The sequence below is a fragment of the Larus michahellis genome, chromosome 18 (assembly GCF_964199755.1).
Source record: "Larus michahellis chromosome 18, bLarMic1.1, whole genome shotgun sequence".
In the NCBI taxonomy this organism is placed as follows: Eukaryota; Metazoa; Chordata; class Aves; order Charadriiformes; family Laridae; genus Larus; species Larus michahellis.
In genome coordinates, this window is record NC_133913.1 from 2,218,520 (window position 1) to 2,239,970 (window position 21,451).

Below are 21,451 nucleotides of genomic sequence, written 5' to 3' on the forward strand. Positions count from 1 at the left end.
GCAATGGCGGCCCCAACTGCCCGGCGCCTTTCAAACCTCCGCTCAGCCCGCCGAAACCCTCCGCCAATCACCGCCCGCGAGGCCCCAGCGCGCCGCCAATCGCAGCGGGAGGGCGGGGACACGGGGCGCGCCCCTCCCTTCCCTCTGGCCAGTCACAAGGCGCTCCGCGCGTTCAAACCAGCCACTCAGAAGGGGTATCTGCGGGACGGACAGCGATATCGACCAATAGAAGAGCGAGGGGGAGGGCGCTGTGCGGCGGGGGCCCTACGCCGGCCCGGTTGCCGTTGGCGGTGTGATGTGCTGGGATGTACTGGGACGTGCTGGGATACAGTGGGATACACTGGGCAGGTCCAGGGGACACACTGGGACCTACTGGGCTACACTGGACAGCGTATGGGGACACCGAGGTACCAAGAAGACAGGTCCTGGGGACTCGCCGGCCCGGTTGCCATTGGTGGTGTGATGTACTGGGATGTACTGGGATACACTGGGATACACTGGGACCCACTGGGCAGATCCTCGGGACACACTGGGGCCTACTGGGCTGGTCCTGGGGACACTGGGAACCACTGGGCAGGCCCAGGGGACACACAGGGACCCACTGGGCAGGTCCTGGTGACACTGGGACCTCCTGGGCAGGTTCTGTTGACACTGGGACCCACTGGGCAGATCCTGGGGACACACAGGGACCCACTGGGCAGGTCCTGGTGACACTGGGACACACTGGGCAGGCCCAGGGGACACACAGGGACCCACTGGGCAGATCCTGGGGACACACAGGGACCCACTGGGCAGGTCCTGGGGACGCAGTGGGACCCACTGGGCAGGTCCTGGTAACACTGGGACACACTGGGCAGGCCCAGGGGACACACAGGGACCCACTGGGCTGGTCCTGGGGACGCTGGGTCACAGCATCGCCCCTTCAGGCCCCAGCCCCGGTGCGTCCCCCCCTGTGCCCACCCCGAGCGCCGGCCCAGCCCTGCCCGTGCCCCCGACGTGCTCACTCCTCTGCAGCCCGATCCTGCCCATCCCACCTCCGTCCGCTGCCCACGCTCCTGGAGGGCGAACCCCGCTGGCCACGCTCCGGGAGAGGCGGCTCTGCTGACCCAGCACCCAGCAATACCACCATCACTGGAAATGGAACCCGGTGACTTCACCGCCCCTATGGTGTCCCCCTCCTTCTCCCACCCCTCCACTTGTGCTGATCCCATCGGGGATGAAGCCCACACACGGCTCCAGACCCTTTCCCCGCTCCCTGGTCTGGCTGCAGTGTGTCCCCCGCCATCCCTCGCTGCAGCAGGCGATGTCCTGGGTAGGGCCACCCCCATAATAGAGCGTCATCCACGACACCAACTGTTTTGTGTCTTTATTTTTGGGGCAGTGACACCATTCGCTTCACTGGAGCTGCGGGGAGGTGGCCGGGCGCAGCCTGGTGTCACCCTGCCACTGTGCGGCACCGGGATCTGCGGGGACGGCACAGCCGGGGATGAGCATGGCACAGCCTGGCTGCGGGGTCGGCATCCTCTCGGTGCTCCTGCATGGCTCCGGCACTGCTGTTCTCCCCCTGGCGCTGCCCACGGGGCTGTTTCCCTGTCCCCTGGGGCGTGCAGCTGGGTGTCACCGGTGCCACGGTGCCGTGGTCACCACATGTGGCGGTAGGGAAAGGCCACCTCCACGCAGAGCACCACCAGCGCCTGGGAGCAGTTGTGCCGCTGCCCGGCCAGCAGCCGGCCCTGGCCCAGGGGGGCGGCCAGACCCTCCCCGGCGCCGGCGCTGCGCCAGCCCTGGCAATCCCTCCGGCGGGCTTGGCCGCCCCGCGGCGTGGATCCGTGCCAGGCCAGCCGGCGGGGCCTGCGGAGGGGGACGGGGGTGAGAGGGGCTGGGGGACACCCCCCGGGGCACCTCTGGCTCTTCGCACCAGCTCCTGCATCCGTGCAAGCGCCAGGGGTTGGGGGACACCCGCTGCAGCCCCCCCAGCCCGGCTCCTGGTGCGGGTGCACTGGTTGGGGGGGCCCTGCCGGTGCCCACCCCGCGGCCGGACTCACCAAAGGGGATCCGTTAGGACATTGCGCCCGTTGAAGGAGTAGATGGGCCCCCGCGGGGCGGCACCGGTCTGGCCCTCGAAGAGGGAGCTCCAGGACTTGGCCAGCAGCTGTCCCTGTGGGCACAAGTGACAGCGCTGAGCCGGGGGACAGGGGACGGGGCGATGCCCATGTCCCGACCACGAGCGGACAATAACTTGCTCTGGGTTCCTCCCGGCTCCCCAAAACACAAGTGCCGAGCACAGCCGGGGTGCAGCAGCCCCAGCGTGGGGCCGGGCAAGGCTCCCCCCATCGAGATTCACTGGGGGCTGCGGGGCTTTGCCACCAGCGACCCCCACAGGGACGGGGGGACCTGCCTTCAGGTTGACGATGGGGAGGGTCCTGTCTGTCCTCTTGACGATGGAGACCAGGTCCTGGGTAGGGGCTGACAGGAATGCCCGGAAAGTGCCATAGAGCTGAGCCTCCTGGGACTGCCGGTAGCACTGCAGGTCGGCGCCCCGGATCCCGCTCATGTCGCCGGCGAGGGGCACGTTCAGGGCGGCCAGGCGGAGCTGGGGAGGGGAGGCATGGCCGGGGGGAGGCTCGGGCATGGCCAGGCACCGAGGTCTTCCCCCTTCCTGGGAGGGTACGAGACTCTGGTGGTGCCAGCTGGGCACGGAGGGGTCCCCATGGCTCCTCTCCCCCCTCTCCTGTGGCTGGGACACCCATCTCCCACCCCCAGGGCCAGGCATTGCTTACTGATGGTATCCGTGGGGCGATGGTGGTGGGCAGGACCTGGGGCAGCCCTTGTCCCTCCTCCTTCTGGACCTGGAATAACACGGCTCAGGTCAGCCCGGGGACACCCATCACTATGCCACAGGTGCCACGGGTGCAGCACCCTCCCCATCCCAACACGGCGCCAGGCTCTGTATGTGCCCATCTCCATGGCACGTCCCTCCCGGTGTGGCCGGACCAGCAGCGGGGCTCAGGGCAATGCTCACCAGCGAGTCCGTGGGGGCCAACAAGGGTGGCCCCGTGTCGGGACCTCTCGTCTGCACCCGCTTTGCCTCCTGGATGGAGAGGAGAGTACAGTCCCGCGGGGGCCTGTCACCCCCCCAGCAGGCAAAGGAGGGCTCTCTCCCCTTGCTGGGACGTGATGGGACCCGGCGGCTGCCCGCAGCCCTCACCTGGTACTGTGGGGTGGAGGCGGAGGGGTCGTCACCGGCGAAGAGCGACTCCGAATCCTCCAGCTGCTCAACGCGAGGAGCAGAAGGATGGGTTAGAGGGGAACCAGCTCCTTCCCTGGGCTCTGCTCCCCCAGCACCAAATCCAGCCCAGTGCCAGCTGCCAGGGCTGGAGCCCTGACCCCCCTCCCTGCGAGGCACCCCCAGCGGCGTCCCCGGTGCACGGTACCAGGAGGCGGCTCCAGCCGGTGGGGGTCCGCAGGAAGGCGCTGCTCCCTTCCCTCACATAGACCAGGCTCCCCTCGGGCACGGCGCTGCCCGACTTCAGCATCAGCTCCTTGGACCTGAAGACCCACGTCTGGCGCTGGGGGGGATGGAGGGGGTCACGGGCCGGCTGCGGCGCGGGGCAGGCGGACAGTCTGGTGGGCTCTCCTGCGGCCGCAGCCGGGACGCACCTGGAGATCGGCGCGGGAGTCCGGCAGCTCCGTCCGAGGGATGTCGGCATCTGGAGAGCCAGGAGAGGAGGGGGGGGTCACTAGGTGCCCCGGCGCTGGGGCTAGGTGCTCCCGCGGGAGCCAGCCCCACAGTGACGCAGTGGCAGCGGGAGGCGGGTGGGGGACCCAGCTGCGGTGCCAGGGACCGTGCAGGGTGGCACCAGGGAAGGGAGGCGAGACCTTGCAAAAGGTGTTTCCGAGGAGGCTGGAGCCACCAAAACACCCAAGAAATGCCCTTACCTGCTGCCCAGCCTGCGTCGGCGGCTCCCTGCGGAGGCAAGCGGGGCCCATTACTGCCACCGGGTACAGGGATGCCCTTCCCGGCGCAGCGGGAGGGGACAGGGTCTCTCTCGGGGACAGCGAGGCTGCGGCTTACCGGCTGCTTGCAGGGCGGCTGGGCACGGAGGGGATAAACCCTCTGGAAGCAGAGACAGGCGGTTTGCGGGGAGCCCCTCGTGCCGTGCACGCTCACACGTGGGCGTGCTCTGGCACAGGTGTGGGCGCAGACCGCACTCAGCCTTACATTGAGGTAGAGGAGACCTGGTGCTCCAGGGGGGCCGGGGGGGCCGGGGGGACCGGGGGGACCTCGAAGACCCTGCAGTAGAGCAGTGTGGAGATCAGACAGGGCTATTTTGGGGCTGCCTTTGGGGGGGGCAGCTATGACACGCCATTGCTGTCCCCTATCCCTGCCGCTCCGTTCCCCTCCCGGGGATGAACCTCCCTGGGCTGGGGCAGAGCGCAGATGGGAGCCAGGGACTGTCTCTCACATGGGGGATGATCGCTCCGTAAATCTCTGGTTCCTCTTTGCTGCCCTGCGGAGGAAGACAGAAGACTGAAGCTGATCTCCATCTTCCCCCTCTCCGTCCTCCATTCCTCCATCCCTTCATCGTCCATCCCTCCATCCCTCCATCCCTCCATCCCTCCATCCCTCCATCCCTTGATCCTTCATCCCTCCATCCCTCCATCCTCCATCCCTCCATCCTCCATCCCTCCATCCCTCTATCCCTTGATCCTTCATCCCTCCATCCCTCCATCCTCCATCCCTCCATCCTCCATCCCTCCATCCCTCCATCCCTCTATCCCTTGATCCTTCATCCCTTCATCCCTCCATCCCTCCATCCCTTGATCCTTCATCCCTCCATCCCTCCATCCTCCATCCCTCCATCCTCCATCCCTCCATCCCTCTATCCCTTGATCCTTCATCCCTCCATCCCTCCATCCTCCATCCCTCCATCCTCCATCCCTCCATCCCTCCATCCCTCTATCCCTTGATCCTTCATCCCTTCATCCCTCCATCGCTCCATCCCTCCACCCTCCATCCCTCCACCCTCCATCCCTCCATCTTTCATCCCTCCATCCTGCGAGCCCTGCAGGGCTGCTGGTGGAGTGAGCGATGGTGCGGGGCATGCAGAGCCACCTGGGCTCTGGTGGGAGAGTCCTCATGGCCAGGCTGGCGTCCCCGGGCACCACTTGCTGTGACGGGACCCCACGAGCTCTGAGGACTCACCGTTTGGTACCCGCTGATGGGCACCCAGGAGCCAGACTGGCTGCCGGTGCCAGGGAAGGGGAGGTGGCCTGGTTTGCACCCATGGTCCCCGTAGCAGCACCCCTGGATGAGCCGCAGAGAGGGGCACGATTAGAGCCCGTGCCGGGTGGTGGGGACAGGGGGGTGTGCGTGCTGCGCGTGTGCACGGCTGCGCACGTGTGTGTGCACCTGCGCATTTGTGTGTGCCGCAGGGGCTGGTGTGACTTGCCACCCCCACCCCGTGCCCCAGCCCATCTGGGGACTCTGGCAGTGCCACCAGGGCAAGGCGAAGCCTGGTGTTGCCCTGGCACGGAGGCAGCACATGGGGGTCCGGTGTTCACACTCAGGGTGCGGGCATGGGACACCCCCTCCCAGGATCCCCCTCGCTGGTGCCCGCAGCTACAAACCCGCTCTCCGGGGTCGCCTTTTTCTCCCTGGAAGGAAAGCAGAGGGGCCCCGTCAGCACCCCGCCTCCGGGGTCCCCATGGAGCTGTTTGGTCTTGGTGCCAGCACCGGGGGGTGGCACCAACGCTGTCCCTGTGCCCTCGCTGCCAACACCCGCCGCCCGCGGTGCCCGCTCCCCCCGCTCACCTTGGGGCCCGGCGGCCCGGCCGACCCGCGGTGTCCTGCGTGGCGTGGGTCGCACTGGAAGGAGACAATGTGCCGGGGTGAGCGCGGGGGCCACCCCCCACCACAAGCCCCCACAGCCCCGGGATCCCCGACTCACCCTGTAGTCCCCCGGTGGCCCCGGTGGCCCCATGGGACCAGGCATTCCCGGGGACCCCGTCTCTCCAGTCCGGCCGGGGCTCCCCGGCATGCCCGGCAGTCCATGTTCACCCTTCTCACCCTGCCGGCACACGGGGCGCGGGGTGGTGAGTGTGGGGACTCAGCACCCTGTGTACCCCCGTGTCCCACAGCAGCAGGGCTGGGGCAGCCCCGAAGCCCCCCCTGATGGGTTCGGTGTTGGGGGCTGCTCCCCGGTGGGGCAGAGCCAGGGGCCGGAGAGCCCGGCTACTCCATCCCCACCCCGCTGGCTCTGCTCTGGCCCCAGCTGGGCTGGGACCCCCTTACCTTTAGTCCAGGGAATCCCGGCTCCCCTCGGAGCCCTGGTTTGCCAGGGAGAGATGCAGGTCCTGCGGGACCAGGGGGTCCTTCGTGCCCGGGCACCCCGGGGGGACCTTGTGGCCCTGGGAGCCCTGGTGCCCCCGGGGGTCCGTCTGGCCCAGCTGAGCCTGGAGATCCCAGAGGTCCTTCAGCCCCAGGGAAACCAGGTGGTCCCACAGCCCCCGGTGGGCCGGGGGGTCCCGGCTGCCCTTCTCGCCCAGGGGCCCCCGGGGGGCCTTCGTGGCCTGGGTAGCCTGGGGGTCCGGGCAGCCCGGGGGGTCCTGGGGGTCCCCGGTTCCCTGCAGGGCTGGACGCTCCCAGCTGCTTGTCAGGTTGGAGGGAGAGAGGAAAGAGAGAGCAGTCGGTGAACAGCCGCATCCCATCCCCTGGTCCCCCTCCCCTGGGTTTCCCACTCCCACGACCACCTGCCCAAGCTCTCCCCATCCTGCCGGTCCAGCCGAGGACAGACACCGCAGCCAGCACCGGCATCGCCCACCCACCCCAGCATCGCCTGCCTGTGCCACCCACCATGACACCCACCTGGTTCTCTGATCCCTCAGGGAGGGTGGCGCGCGCGGGTGGGCTCCTGGATCCCCAGGCGCCTGGTGGTCCTGGGGGCCCCGGTGGTCCAGGAGGACCTGGGGGGCCCCGGGGACCCTGGTGACCCGGCTGCCCTGGGCTGCCGGACTTCCCTCTCTCCCCAGAGAACCCGGGCTGGCCTCTCTCTCCCGGGGACCCTCGGTCGCCTTTCTCTCCCTGTCAGGGAAAGACAGAGCCCAGCTCCCAGCTCATGGCACTGGTTCCCACCGTGGGAGCTTGCTGCCCCCCTGCCAAGGGGACTGGGGGGGTCTGGGGCTCCCAACCCCTCCCCCTCCCAACCCAGACCCCATAGCAAGAGTTCAAAGCCTGAGCAGAAAAGGTTTTGCATGGCCAAAAGAGCCGCGGGATTTCTCCCAGTGGGTCCCTGTGGGTCCCCATCCCTCTCCCCGGGGGGGGACCACCGCACCTTTGGGCCAGGAGGGCCGGGAGGGCCGGGGCGTGCGGGGCAGACACATCCAGAGACGTTGTACGTCTGGAGAGGGAGAGAGCGGTGAGCTGCGGGACGGGAGCCCCGGCTGCAGGGTCCGGCATGGGCGCCCTGCGCCCACCTCTCACCTGGAGAGCAGGGTCCGTCTGCGGGGCTGGGGGCTCCCACCGGGTCACCCCCTTCGCCGTCGTCTGTGCAGAGGAGAGGATGGGCTGAGTGTGAGACCCCCCCCAAGCACTGTCCCCATCCTGCCCTGCCAGCCCGTGTCCACCAGAGCCCCTCGCCCGGGTGCCCACCCCGGGCTGCCCCTCGCAGCCCCCCTGGGGACCAGGACCCCTCCACACCTGGATCTGCAGGAACTCCTCTTCCTCGGCGCTCCCCTCGAAGATCTCTGGGGTGACCGTGGGTCGGTGCTCCTAGGATGGACGGGGAGAGCTCAGCGTGGGGCTGGGGGGGAACCCGGGGGGCACGGGGACCCTCCTGCAGCCCGGGGTGGGGGCTGAGCCCCAGCGCTGCTGTGGGGGGCGGACACTGGAAGCTGCCGTGGCTCCTTTTCGAGGGGGCAGAGGCAGCTGAGCCGTGGCTCGGGGCTGGAGCAGGGCACAGATAAAGGGAAGGATGCAGTGTGGGGCCCGGCAGCATCCGGGGAGTTCTGGGGGGGACGCTGCCCGGGGAAAGGCACCTTTCCTCGTGTGCGTGGCAGGGCACGGCCCGGGCTCTTCGCTGCCCCCCTGGTGAGGGGCTCTCGGCGTCGGGGGGATGTCGCCAGTGGGGGTTTGCTCAGCAGCACCTTTCGTGTGGGCTCCACGCCGCCGGTGGCTGCGTCTGCAGGAGCAGAGGGGCGATGGGACGATGGAGCGGGACTGGGGTGGCGCAGCACTCCCATTTCCCAGCACTCGCTGTGGCCGCAGCGGTGCCACAAGCAGCCCCAGACCCCGGCACCCACCAGCCTTACGCCGGAGGTGCCCCGTCCTTGCTGGGGTGCAGGAGCTGGGGGTGCCGGGGAAGCCGTGCCCCCGTCCCACCATGCCTACCTTCCTCCCCATCCAGGGTGGGCTCCGTGAAGGCCGTGGGGCTGGTGCCTGGATCCGGCGTGGTGTCCTCCGAGCCCAGGGGGTAAAACCACTGGGCCGTGGCGGGGGGCAGGCGCCCGGCCAGCACCAAGAGGATGCAGAGCATGCGGAGGAGGTGATGGGGGCTGCCGGACTCCATGCCGTTGCCTCGGGGCCAGGCTGCCCAGGACAGGGGTGCCGGGCCCATCCCGCTCTCCCGCGCCGTCTGCTCCCGTGGCGCTGGCACGGCCCCCGCTGTTATCACGGCGGCCCCCGTGCCGCCCGACACGCCCCTCGCCCGCCCCGGCACCCACACGCCACGGGACGCATCCGGCGGGGGCTGAGCACCCACGCAGCCCGGTCACCCACCCTCCGTCCTGCCGGCCGGGGGGGTGAGGAGGCAGCCGGGAACCGTGGGAAAGGCAGCCAGGGCCAGGAGGAGCTGCTGGGATCAAGGCGAGGGAGGGCTGGGGAGGAGATGCTGCCTGGAAATGGGGAGTAGAACCAGCGAGGAGGGGAGTGGAGGAAGGGGTTGGCTGAGAGCTGGGGGCATCGGCCGCAGCAAGGGCAGCCGGGCGCTCCCCGGAGTCTGCCCAGCCACCGGTGCCTCGTACCGGGAAGGGACAGAGACCGGCTCATGGGTCGGCTGGGCTGAGCCCTGGGGACAGGGCTGCGAGAGCTCAGGAGGTGTCGGGGTCCTGCAGCACATGTGACATCTGTGCCCTGCAGCGTGTGCAGTCACCGTGTCCCGCAGCGGGGGCAAAGGGCCCTGCGCCTCACCAACTGCGTCAGGGCCACCCTCGGCGGGGTGTCTCCAGCCGTCTCTGACCACCAGCCCCACTTCTGCCCCTGCCTTGCGTTGACCTGCGGCCCCTCCCCACGGCTGGGGCAGCTCCAGACCCCGTGGGGCGAGTGGCAGGGAAGCAGCAGCCAGCCCGGGTCCCCGCAGCCGCGGGAACCCCAAAACGCCACCGAGGTTGGAAAAGCGGTGCTGGGCGCCCAAAGAGCCCTGGGGCTGGGGGGTCTGCGCACCGAGCATCCAACACCGTGCACTGAGCACCCACCCTCCTTGGCCGCAGGGCTGTGGCCGGGGCAGGGGCGCAGCACGGCGGTGGGGGGGTGCACTAGCCCAGCCCCTCTCCGTGGCGCGGGATGGTGCTGGGACGGCTGGGGGGAGCCGTGCCCGGCCAGAGCTGGGGGACAGCCCCCGGGGCTGCGCAGCGAGAGCGTCCCCGTCCTCTGCGCGCCCTGCCCAGCTGCCAGCACTGCCGCCAGCACTGCCGCGCTGCCTCCGCCCGCAGACACAACAGTCTCCCCAGCGGGCGCTCGGCGCGGCCAAGGCCTGATAAGGTGCCGCGGCCCCATCGGGGCTGGGCACCTGTTTGGGTTTGGACCCCGCTTGGACGCTGTGTCAAGGCTGGCGCCTCTGCCCCGAGTCACGGCCACCGCGCAGCAGTGCCAGGCAGGGCAGGGGCTCTGGGGCAGTACCGGGTGCTGATGCCTTGCAGGGCCCCTCTACAGGCTTGGAGGGGAGAAGGGGGGCTGGGGATCACGGGGGATACAGACTCTGCCTGCCCACCCCAAGTCCTACCTGCCTGCCCGTGTCCTGCCTGCACGCTTAGTGCTGCCCAGCTTGCCGGCATGGCAGAGAAAATACGGTCCCAGTAGCCCCCGCATTCAAGCCTCAAAATGCCAGTTTAAGTGGTAGATGTGCTCACCTGTGAGATGAGTTTGGGGTTCTCAGCCCGGGCTCTGCGTTTCAGGCTGGCTCTGCTCCTCTTGAAGGGACTGCGATGTGCTGAACCCTTTCCATGCACGACCAGGCTGCAAGCACGCTGGGGAGATGGCTTTTTGTCCGCTTGCTGCTCCCCGCCTTCCTCCCTCTTGCCGGTTCAATCAGGGCAGATGAAACAAGTGACATCCAGTATCGCACCCACACGGGACCCTGCGCCTGCTCCTGTCCCTCTGTGCTGCATAAAGTTCCTGGGCACAACCAGAGCTGGGCGCCAGCATGACCCCCCTGACGTCTCTGTCACAGAGCAGCATGCCGAGCCCTGCCGCCAGGGTTTGGGGCCAGGCCTGCCCCACAGCGAGTGGAACTGGGGCAGGAGCTGCAGGAGCTGCTGCCCTGGGGCAGGATCCCCCCGGGGCAGCCCAGGTGAGTTGCATCCCCTTGCCTCTTGTGGCCCCTTTGAAGCTTTGGCCACCCGCAGGAGGCTGCCCCACGTCCTCCCCACTGCACTGAGCCCCACACCACGGCCCTTCAGTGGAGCCCAGGAGCTGTCAATGTCCAAGTATTTAACCACCTTTAATTGCCATGTACATGGTGCAGAGCACAGTCACAAACCCCAGCGGCTCCCGCTGCTCAGCCAAGTCCTCGGGAAGTGTCTGTTCCCTGCAGGTTGTGCTCGCCCCGCGGTGCCGCAGGGACTGGGCTGGCTCCCCGTGTCCCACAGGGTGAAGGTCACCTTCCTCATGGGCTGCACCATGTTGGTGGCGGAGGTGGTTGTGGTCATCTCATCTGTCTTTGTACAGCACAGGGTGGCGGTTTATCTGGCGTTGACCAGGGCCAGCACGGTGACGCAGCCAGCACCCAGATGCTGCTGTGCCGCTGTGTCCCTGGGCATGTGTGACAAAGCTCCCTGCAGCGCCCAGCTGCTCCTTGTCCCACGGCATGAGTTCAGCCAGTCTCTGCCTTACCGCAGCGGATCCTGTCCCTGGGACAGGGAGAGGGGCTCTCTGTCCCCTTGCCACCCCCCGCAGTGAGCCGGGCACATGGGGGACAGCCCGTGCAAGGCCAGCCCGGGCGCTGTGGCATCTCCGGGTTCTGCTTGTGCCGGAGCTCACCCCACCCCGGGCGGTGTCCAGGACCCCCTGCCACATCCAGGCGGGTCCCCCGGCTGTCCCGAGCCCGGCGATGGCCGAGATGCCCCTGGGTGCGGCTCGCGGGCCACCAGACCCCCGGGGGATGCTCCGAGGACCCGTCCCCCCGCGCACAGGGTCTTGTCCCTGCCGTCTCCCGGCTCTCCCTGCCGCCTGCCCGGGCGCTGCGGGGACCGGCGGGGACGGAGCCGCGGGGAGGGATGCTCGGGCTCCCCGCCCGCCCGCCTCCCGATTTCCTAAATAGCCACTAGGTGCCGGCAGCTTTCAACTTATCACGGGCCTCTGCGGGGCCGGGGGGGCGCGGGGAGCCGGCGGTGCCCCCCGGGGGTCGCTGGCAGGCGGGGGCTGAGCTGCCCGCGGTGCCGTGCTGCCGCCAGCGCTTTTGCTCCTGCCGGGGACCCCCGCGCCCGGGGCCCGAAGCTCCCGCCGGGTTTTCCCACGCTGGGGATCTTGGGCACAAGCCTCCGCGGTGCAGCCCCGTGTGGTGTCCGTCCCTCCCCTCCCGGTTCATCCCAGTCGTTCTCCGGACGGGGCGGGCGGCGGCGGGCAGGGTGTCGGGGCGGCTGCCGGGGGCAGCGGGGCTGCGAGGGGGCGGCGGGTGGTCTGCGGGGGGATCTCGGGGGACGCGGATCTCCGGGCTGCCCGGCGCCGGACCTGCCCCGCCGGCGGCCCCGGTGCCGAAGCCGCCCTCCCCGGTGCCGAAGCCGCCGCCGTCGGGCGGGGAGCGTCTCTCCCCGGTGGCTTCCCGGTGGCGGCGGGGGCGGCCCCGCCGGTGGCCCCGGTGCCGGCGGCGGGAGGTGTGGCCAGGGGCCGCATAAAGCCTCCGCCGCCGCCGCCCCGCGCCCGCCGCCAGCCCAGCGCCGCCAGCAGCGGGCCGGAGCGCGGGCGCGGAGCGGGGCCGCCATGCGGGGGGCGGCCGGGCGCGCTCTGCCGCTGCTGCCGCCGTTGCTGCTGCTGCTGCTGCTGGCGGCGGCGGCGGGGCCGGCGGGCGGCGAGGAGGCGATCCAGTGCCCGCCGTGCTCGGAGGAGCGGCTGGCCCGCTGCAAGGCTCCGCAGGGCTGCGCGGAGCTGGTGCGGGAACCCGGCTGCGGCTGCTGCGCGACCTGCGCCCTCGGCCGCGGAACCGCCTGCGGGGTCTACACCGCCCGCTGCGGCGCGGGGCTGCGCTGCTACCCCCCCCGCGGCGTGCCCCGGCCCCTGCACACCCTCATGCACGGCCAGGGCATCTGCACCGACCTGGCCGACGTCGAGGCCATCCAGGAGAGCCTCCAGCCCCCAGGTAAGGGCGGCAGAGGGGTGAGGGGTGGGTGCCGGCTTGCCAGCGGTGGCCCCGAGCAGCCCCTGATTGTGCCAACCGGCTGGTCGCTCACTTGGCAAGAGTTGGGGAGCGGGACGGGGGGCTCAGCAGGGACAGATTGGGGATGGGGATGCAGGGAGTGCATCCCAGGGAGGGAGCAGCGCTGAGCTCCCACAGCTGGGTCACATTTGTGCCGTCCTTACCCACCACTGGCACAGCAGTGCCGCAGCCGGCAGCTCCGTGCATGCTAGAGTGGGTGCTTCACAGGGACTCGTCACCCGCCGTGCCCTGGCCGCAGAGTGCCCTTGGATGGCAGGGCAGCCGCGGTCCCGCGGGGACAGGTCCCAGCTGCTGGAGAAGCTCCTGTTTCACGGTGACCCCTGCACTGCTCCTTCCCTGGGATGCTGCCGGCAGCTCTGCGGGCGCTGCCAGGAGGGAACAGGAAAGAGGTCTCGGGGCACCTGCTTCCCTCGCAGGCAGGTCAGGCTGGGCTCTGTGCTGAGGCTCTGCCATGAGCTGTGTCCTTCCCGCAGCCGGGCAGGACAGGGGGTGTGGGCAGCAGGCAGGGCCAGGCTGGAGAAACCCACTGCCTGCGGGCTCTGCCTGCGCCTGTCTGCCCCAAGACACTCTTGGAGGTGTTGGTCGTGGCCCCCTCCCCACCCCTGTGGGTGCTTGGGCAGGGTCTGGGGGCCAGGAGCAGAGCTGGAGGTGGGAGCCCAGCCCTGGAGCTGCGCAGGTCGTGCTGTGACTTTAATAGTGGGAATGGAGCCGCTCCTGGGGGCTGAGCGTGGAGAGCTGGCCCGTGGGGCTGGCCGGGTCGGTGGGTCTGGATGCCACACTTCCCCCCCTTCCCCATCCTGCAGGCTGTGATGGGGACCATGTGCCCTGGAGATGGGGAGCGGCATCCCACCACGGGATGGTCCACGAGCCGGCTTGGCCCTGTGTCCCCGCACGGGGTCACCCGACGCTCCCCGAGAGGCAGAAGGGGCTGGAGCAGTGTCCGTCCCTGTCCGCCCCGAGGGCTGGGTCCAGGCTCCATTCCCTCCTCTCGTCCTGGTCTGTGACAGCTCCGCCGTGTCCCCATGGTGAGGAGCACCCTTTGCAGGTGGGTCCCTCCAGCCGCCTCTCTCCAGGGACAGGAGTTTGCCGTGACTGCTTGGCATGGGGTCCGCTGTGGAGACCCCCTGCCCTGCCTGTCCTCATTCCACATCCTGCAGGAGCTGTCTGGGCTCCCTGGCCCGGGGCTGCGTCGCGCTGCCAAGGCCTGTTGGTTTTGGCTGTGCCCCGTGTAACGCAGCATTTTTTCCCAGAGCCTTTAGGAAACAGACTTGCAGTTTTTTCCCTTCCTTCCCGCGGTGTTTTGGCCTTGCTGGGGATGGGTGGGTGGCCGTGGGAGCCGGGCTCTCGCCCGCTGGGCACTGCGCCCGCCAGCAGCGTCGCAGGTGGCAGAATGGGGAGTGGGCAGTGGCGAGCCCCTTCTCCCGGGACAGCCCGGCAGGACACGGGCAGGACACCCTGCAGCACGTTGCTCGGTGCAGCCCCGGTAGGAAGGTCCCGATGGGACGTCCCAGCTGCGGATCCCTGTCCCACTCTGGCAGCCCGGAGCCAGCGTGGGGCTGGGGGCTGCAGGCTCCATCGCTCCCACGGCAGCCCTGCCTGGCACAGCGAGGGCACCCTGGCACGGCCGGTGCATCCGACGGGTCCCCTCTGGGTAGGCAGAAGGGACTTAAATGCCAATTTAGAGGCAGGGGCATATGGAGCAGGTGCCCCCCGGCTGCACCGGCGTCCCCCGGCGCTGAGCGGGTGCCGGGCGAGCGGAGGCTGCAGCGGGCGGGCGGCTGGGAAGCGGTTAACGTGCAGCTCGTACAGTAAACACTTTGTCTGGGGGCTCGGCCCGGGGGGCTCCGCATTCCAGGGAAGAGGCTGGGATCGAGGGGGCTGGGCTGAGGCTGGGCTTTCTGAGGGGCTGGGCGATGGCTCCCTGCTCCATCGCCAGGAAAGAGCCTCTCCGCTTGCCCAGGACCGTGGAACCCATGGGGTGGGACTTTCTAGGAAGCGAGGTGGCTGCTCTCCTGACTCGAGACCTTCTCCCATGGCTGCGGGTCTGGGGACCTTTTGTGGGACCCTGCTCCCTGCGTCCCGCTCCCAGCCCTGCTGGCTCCCGGGGCATCCTGCTGCTCGGCCGGATCCCTGCGACGGGGCCGGACCTGGGAGTTCCCAGCTGTGGCTTTTGGGCACAGCCTGGGGGAGGCGATGGCTGAACCTGTGCGTGGCAGCCAGGAAGAGGTGAGGACGTTTTTCCTCAGCACACGACGAGTGATTTAATGCTGGGTAAATAATTATGTCTGGGTGCATCCCGTGTGGTTGCTGTAAGCAGTGGCTGGGACGGATCCTGTTCCCTTCCCGTGTTCCGTGACCAGGAGGACGGCAGTGGCCAGGCCCCAGCTGGATGGCGCACGGGCAGCGAGGACAGGCTGGGCTCAGCTCCTGGCGACGTCCACCCCATCTTCATCCGTCACTGCCCCTTTCCACCCGGTCAGGGGGCCAGGCGAGGCTGTTGCCCTGTCCCCACTGTGCCTCGGGATGAGGTCTGGCCTTTGCCCATGCTTGGGTTTCTCCCAGCTGGGTGTTGCTCCCGGCGAGGCTCTGGTCCCTACGGGGAACAATCTGCATCCCTCACACCCCCTCCTGCATCCCAACCTCTCCTCCACCGGGCTCACGTCGGGCGCCGAGCCGGGAGGCCGCAAATGTGCTTGGCCGTGTTGGAGCACGGCAGGGCTCAGCAGCATGTCCCTGCGGGATGGGGATGGGCCAGGCTTCCCAGCCAGCGTTCCCGGCCAAGGGACAGTAGGTGCCTGGTGCCTGCGCCCCGGCCACCCCCATGCCCTGGCTCCCTGCGCTCCGCCGGACGAGCACAGACTTCCCCGCGCCGGCGCCTGCCAAGTCGAGAGCCCCGGCAGCCAAGAGAGCCAGCGCTGCGCCACGGCCCTGCCAGGACCACCCGCAGGCAGCACCGGGGGTGCCAGACGGGGAAGCGGAGGGTGCTGGGACTCACCGCGGCTCATGTGCCGTGACGGCCGCAGGCACGTGGATGTGGCCCCTCTGGCCCGTGGTGCACGTGGGGTCCTTTGCGCCTGGGCTGGTGGAGTAGTGGGGAGCGGGGCTGGAGCTGCGGGGGCCCCTGACACTTGTCCCTCTCCCATGGACACACACGCGGTCCCAGGGCTTCGCTCCCTGCCCCGGGCTCTCCTCCCACGGGAGCTGCGTGGTGGAGCCCGGAGCCCTTCGCTGCTCCCTCGGGCTCAGCGCGGTGAATCGTAAGTTCAGCACGTGACCAACCTCATTTGCAGCTCCCGTTAATTGAAGGCGATGCTGAATGACTCGTTTGTGTCTCCCGTCCGCGGGCCGAGCGATAGGCCGGGCAGAAATCCTCCTGCTGCCGGGACGGGGCGGCCGGTCTGCGCAGCCGGCGAGGGCAGCACCCGTTCCCGTCCCCTTGGCACCTGCTTCCATCCCAAACCGAGCAGAGGGGCTTCCCCCAGCCCTTGGCCGAGCAGAACCCCCCCCTCTGTTCTGCCTGTCCTCCCCTGCCGCTCCGAGACCTCTCTCTGCCCACACAGAGACCGTGACCGGCAGCAGCAGGGGGGTGGTGGCCGGTGCGTGGGCTGCCCTGGGTGGCCACGGCTGCCAGGTGGAGCGGGACACGGGGGAGAGTTGTGGGGAGGCTCAGGGACACCCCGTAGGCACCGGCACTGCCGGGCTGGCATCCAGATGGTGCTTCCCTAGGGATGCACAGGGACCAGTGCGGGGGGTTGGTGGGTCGGGGGCCTCCGGGTGCCACAGAAGTAGCTTTTCCCATGTCTTTGTGCGTGAGCGCGAGGAGTTTCCGTGTCCAGCTGGGGCAGGAGCATTGCCAAGGTGGGGCGAGAGGCTCCTCGAGCTGCCGCACGTCGCTCAGCGGGTGGGAGAATCACCCCGAGGAGTGCAGCGATCCCCGCAGCGGGGAGGGACCCTGGGGCTGGCGTGCGAGTCGGGGGGCAGCTCAGCCCCAAATGTCGGGGGACCGTGGGTCCCAGAGCTCTGTCCCCAGAGCCGGGTGCCGGGTGAGAGCTGCCTGGCTGCCCAGAGGCACCGACGTTTCATGTGACCTTATGAAAATGTTACTGGCATCTGGTTTTATTTAAGCTGAGAGATTTGACGCTCTGAAGGGGGCTGGGAGGGGGAGGAGGGGGGGTTTGTCCAAGCCAGGGCTGGGTGAGGGCTTCCCCCGGGGCAGAGCAGGCAGCGGCCGGTGCCTCCACGGAGATGCCGGGACTTCGGCATGTGGTCCCCGCCAGTGCCAAACCTCCCGCCTGCCTCTTCCTCGCGTCTCTCCCCAAGAAGGTGCAGGGGGGAGGCAGGGGAGGGAGGGAGCACCCCCTGCCCAAGCCCCCCAGGACCCCCCCGCTGGGCTCTGCCGCAGGCGCCCGCGTTGCGCCACGGCCCCGTGGTTGGTGCCACCGGGGGCTGGCGTGCGCCAGGGCTGGCACCGCTCTGCACGGGGTCCTGGCGACTTTGGGTTTGTGTTTCAAATTTCAAGGGCATGAGCCCATTTCCTGGAAAAAACCTGACAGATTAAACAAAAAGCAAATAACACGAACGAAGGAGAAGGATTTGATCGGGGCTCCGCTGTGAACTTTAGCCAGGCGGCTGGGAGCCGGTCCAGGAACCCTCCGCTGCAGGGGAGCCGCCGCGCGAGGTGCCGATGGGAGACCAGGGCCGGGATCCCAGGGGGATGCGGTGGGCAGGAGGCTGCGGCTCCGACCCCGCTGCCTGCTGCTGCCTGCTGCTGCCTGCCCGCGGGAAGGGCTGGGGCCGGGCATCACCCTGGCAGCCTCCGTCCCTGGTGCTGTGAGCCCCTGGGTGCTTCCACCCGTGCTGCACCGTGACGGCCCCCCGCCTGCTTTGGGAAGGTTTTTCCCGTTGCTGGCTGCAATATTGATTAATATAAGCCCAACCCTGGGGTAAACTCGGGCAGGGAGCCCTGGCCGCTCTCCTCTCACAGCCCAGGCGGGCCGGGAGTCAAAACGCTGCTCGGGCCATGCCTGACGTGGCTCCGAGCGCAGGTGGGACCCCGGCTCCTCGGGGCGTCCCCCCTCCACAGAGCGTTAATGGGCCCCAAACCGGAGGGACTGGCAGCTTTTTAAAAAATCGCGACGAGAGCTCGGGTCTCATGACGCTCCGTCCAGCTGCCAACATCTGGGATCGCAGTTTGGCTGCGCTCCTGGCGCAGGCGAGGATGCCAAGCGCCGCCTTTCAGGATTGGCCCCGCGGGAGATTAACTTTCATATTCCAGGAATTTCTTCTTTCATGTCTTTGCGGGGGCTGTGCCCCGTGGCAGAGCACGGCTCCGCTCCCGGCCACGGCGCCTGGTGCCGTCCCGGGCCTGGCGGGTGCTCAGCACCGCCCCAGTGCAGGTCCGGTGCCCCCATTCCCGCTGCAGCTCCTCTGAGGCAGCTTTTTGGGGGCACCAGGGTCTTGCTGGGGCTCCCTGGCTGTGGGCAAGCACCTGGCGCCTGGTGGCACGTGGCTGGCCGGGGCACAGCCTGACCCTCGTGCCGTGCAGCGCGCTGGAGCAACTGCCCGGCGCTCTCGCGGCATGCATTTGCAACCCTACAATAACAGACACATGGCAACAAGCCCGTGAATCGTGGCTAATGAGTCGTAAAAACTCCCAGGAGCCTTTCCCAGGGCTGCAAGAAGAGCTGGGCCCAGCTGAGCTCCCAGGTGGCAGGGGCAGGAGGGGACCCAGGGCTGGGGGTGACGCCTGTGGGGACCTGGGAGGGCGGCGTCGGGTCCGGCAGCACCGGCTGCACGTTGCGGCTGGGTGTGCATGTTGCTCTGCGGAGGAGCTGCGGGGGCATCTCCATCCCTGGGGCTGCCCCGTGGCGCTGAGCCCCCTCCGGTCTGTGTCCTTGCAGAGAAGGAGGAGATCGACCACCCCAACAACAGCTTCAACCCCTGCAGCATCCACGACCGCAAGTGCCTGCAGAAGCAGCAGGCGAAGCGGGTCAACAACGGCAACAAGATGCGCAACAGCGGGAGCCCGTACCACCGCGAGGAGACGCGGCCCATAGTGAGCACCACGGGGCATGGGGAGGGCAGGATGGGCGCAGGCTGCCCCTGGGCCGTGCTCCAGGGTCGGGGTGCTGGGGTGGGGGGGCACTGCCGGCCCCGCTGCCGGCTCAGCTCCCCTCTCCCCCCGCCAATTCCCGCAGGCGCAGGGCTCGTGCCAGAGCGAGCTGCACCGGGCGCTGGAGAGGCTGGCGGCCTCGCAGACCCGCACGCACGAGGACCTGTACGTCATCCCCATCCCCAACTGCGACCGCAACGGCAACTTCCACCCCAAGCAGGTAGGACAGGCTCTCGCCCGTCACGGGGCGCCGCCGCTCGCGTTGGGAGGGGGACACGGATGGATGGGCCAGTGCCGGGGCAAGGCAGAGCCCACCCGCGGCTCCTGCCTTCGGTGGGGATCCCCCTTCGGGTGTTGCGGGGCCCTTTGCAAAAGCCCCGGGGTGGGATGAGGGTGGCAAAGCCCCCGCGAAAGCTCCCGGTTGCCGTTAACGGGCAGCCCGCGGGAATGGGACCGTGGGGGCCAGGCTGGGCGCCCCTCATCCAGCCTGTCCCCTCAGTGTCACCCGGCGCTGGACGGGCAGCGGGGCAAGTGCTGGTGCGTGGACCGCAAGACGGGGGTGAAGCTGCCGGGCTTCCTGGAGCTGAAGGGGGACTTGGACTGTCACCAGCTGGCGGACAGCATGTGAGCACGACCGCGGCAGCCCCGCGCCGTGCCGCGGCCAGGACAGCCACCGGGGCTGCGTAGGAGAGGAAGAGAGGGGACACGACTGCCGAGCAGCTCCCCGATGGCAGGGGACCCCAAAACACGCCTCGGATCGCCGCCATGCTCTGCGCCACGGGCTGCCCACGGCATGGGGCACGGCACCGCGACCTGTGCCATGACCACTAGCCGCCATCGCTGACGGGTCCCCGGCATGTGCCGGCGGCACCTCCATCCCGCACAGACGCTTGCGTGGACAGACGCTGCCCTGGGAACGGCGTCGGGCGGCCGGGGTGCAGCGGGTGGAGAGCACCCGCCATGTGCTGCTGCCGCCCCTCGGTGCTGCTCCCGCAGCCGCCGCTGCCCCGTGGTGCCCCCCCTGGTTTTCACCCCGGCCCCTCCGTGCTGCGGCACGGCCGGGGGACCCGGAGCGTGGCGGAGGCTCCGCTGCTGCCCCGTCCACCCCAGACCTCTGCGTGTGGTGGCAGAAGCGCCTCACCCTGCCGTGCCACGGCTGCCCGGGCAAGGATTGGGGGAGCCCCTGCAACGGCGGGGGGGCCCAGAGAGACACCCCCCCGCCCTGCCACTGCCTGCCTGGGGCCCTCCCTGGCTCCGTCTCGCCCAAAGGGTGCGCGCGCGATGGGCGTCGCGGCCGCACCGAGCAATAGGAGACCGTCCCCCTCCCCGCTGCAGCCCCCAGCCCCACGGCCCGGGAACCACCTGCCCCCCAGCCCAGCCCCATCCCGCTCCCTGTGCGGGGACGAAGCCAGCGGCCGCAGCGTTTTGCTCCTGCCCATCCTGGGTTGGGCCCCCCCGCCCCCCGCCCCCGGGTGCATCGTGTCCCCGCGAGCGCGGGGTCCACGGGGAGGGCTGGGGGCCGAGGGCTGCCGAAGAAACACCTCCCAGCAGGAAGGGCTTCTTTAGTTGTTTTTTTTTGTTTTTTTTTTGATTCCCCAAAGATTTTTAATATTTAAAAAATGTCATTGCTGGGATGTTAAACCCCCCCGCCGTGTGGCCCCTGGGGCTGAAATCCTCCATCGCCGCGGAACGGGGCACCGCTGGCGATGGTTTCTGTCGTCTCTTCTTCCAACTTGGCCAACGTGACAAAACCGGGACGAATCTCTGGAACGTCTCAGTGACGGGATCTGCGGATTTCGCCAGCGCAAAGTTCTCAGATGAGAAATTGTCACTATTTTTGTAGCTATTTTTTTTTTTCTTCTTTCTCTTTGAAACCCTTCTGTGGGAGCCAGCTGGGCTGGAAATTTTTCACCTAAATGTCTTCTAGGTGAGAAATGGCCGTGCTGGCTGCCATGGCAAGTGTGCCAAAGACGATTTTGCCGTTCCCGCCCTGACCCACCCCCTGTCTCTGGTTGGTTTTCCGTGTGGTTTTGGCCCGGCCACGCCGGCGGGTGCCACGGCCCCCGATGGGAATGAAATGTTTCAGTTTTAGTGAAACACCCTTTTTTTCCCCCCCTCCCCGTTCCCCAGCGGCGCCGCGGGGGGTGCAGGGCGTAGTGGGTCCGGCTCGGCCACTTGGACCCCCGCAGGCGGCCGGGGTGGCGCCGGCAGAGCCACGGAGCCTCTCCCGGTTTTGGGGTGGCCGGGGATGCCGGCGCTCGCTGGGGCACGTTTCGTGTCCAGCTGAGAGGGCTCCAGCGTTTCGTATCGTCTCTCCTGTAGTTTAAGGCTGTATTTACACACGATCATATACCAGCGTAAGGCTCCCCGACCCCACGCCGACGTGATTTCTCTCAGTTCCTCCTGGGCCAAGCCCGTCCCTTCGGACTCCCGTGTAGCACCGACTCTCTTTCACAGTAAACTTGAAGCTTTGTATCGTCAAAAAGAAAAAAAAAAAAAACCAACAAAAAACCAAAAACCAAAAAGGTAATTACCGTATTTAATTTTCCCCGTGTTTCTGTCGCGTGTATTTTGTCGTCGCATTGCTTTAAAGAAAAGGAGGGGGGGGTCTGCGGGGATCCCACCTGGCTGGGCGCTGCGTTCCTGCGGCGCCGGCGTGTGCCGTATGGAAACGCTCCCCTTCCGAAGGAGC

General features: G+C 68.5%; 2 protein-coding genes across 2 annotated transcripts; one reads left to right on the forward strand and one right to left on the reverse strand.

The window, feature by feature from the left end:
- Positions 1-2,340: 2,340 nt before the first annotated feature.
- LOC141732922 (uncharacterized) lies at positions 2,341-8,567 on the reverse strand. The gene is made up of 22 exons (XM_074562513.1): positions 8,390-8,567; positions 8,038-8,180; positions 7,700-7,771; positions 7,484-7,546; positions 7,335-7,400; positions 6,869-7,084; positions 6,296-6,649; positions 5,952-6,071; positions 5,816-5,869; positions 5,632-5,658; positions 5,207-5,308; positions 4,467-4,511; positions 4,223-4,294; positions 4,076-4,117; positions 3,940-3,967; positions 3,661-3,710; positions 3,435-3,569; positions 3,209-3,271; positions 3,023-3,091; positions 2,781-2,849; positions 2,399-2,593; positions 2,341-2,358 (listed from the first exon to the last, which is right to left on the reverse strand). The coding sequence occupies exons 1-22, from the start codon at positions 8,565-8,567 to the stop codon at positions 2,341-2,343; spliced, it is 2,181 nt and encodes a 726-aa protein (XP_074418614.1).
- A 3,574-nt stretch (positions 8,568-12,141) lies between these two features.
- Positions 12,142-21,307, forward strand: IGFBP4 (insulin like growth factor binding protein 4). The gene is made up of 4 exons (XM_074562219.1): positions 12,142-12,569; positions 18,548-18,702; positions 18,845-18,979; positions 19,259-21,307. The coding sequence occupies exons 1-4, from the start codon at positions 12,194-12,196 to the stop codon at positions 19,385-19,387; spliced, it is 795 nt and encodes a 264-aa protein (XP_074418320.1). The 5' UTR covers positions 12,142-12,193; the 3' UTR covers positions 19,388-21,307.
- Positions 21,308-21,451: the final 144 nt, after the last annotated feature.

Coding starts and splice junctions, on each gene's coding strand:
- IGFBP4 (XM_074562219.1), top strand. CDS start 12,194: ATGCGGGGGGCGGCCGGGCGCGCTCTGCCGCTGCTGCCGCCGTTGCTG. Junction 12,570..18,547: donor GGAGAGCCTCCAGCCCCCAG/GTAAGGGCGGCA, acceptor GTGTCCTTGCAG/AGAAGGAGGAGATCGACCAC. Junction 18,703..18,844: donor GCGAGGAGACGCGGCCCATA/GTGAGCACCACG, acceptor CAATTCCCGCAG/GCGCAGGGCTCGTGCCAGAG.
- LOC141732922 (XM_074562513.1), bottom strand. CDS start 8,567: ATGGAGTCCGGCAGCCCCCATCACCTCCTCCGCATGCTCTGCATCCTC. Junction 8,181..8,389: donor CACCCTGGATGGGGAGGAAG/GTAGGCATGGTG, acceptor CTGCTCCTGCAG/ACGCAGCCACCGGCGGCGTG. Junction 4,118..4,222: donor CAGGTCTCCTCTACCTCAAT/GTAAGGCTGAGT, acceptor CTCTGCTTCCAG/AGGGTTTATCCCCTCCGTGC.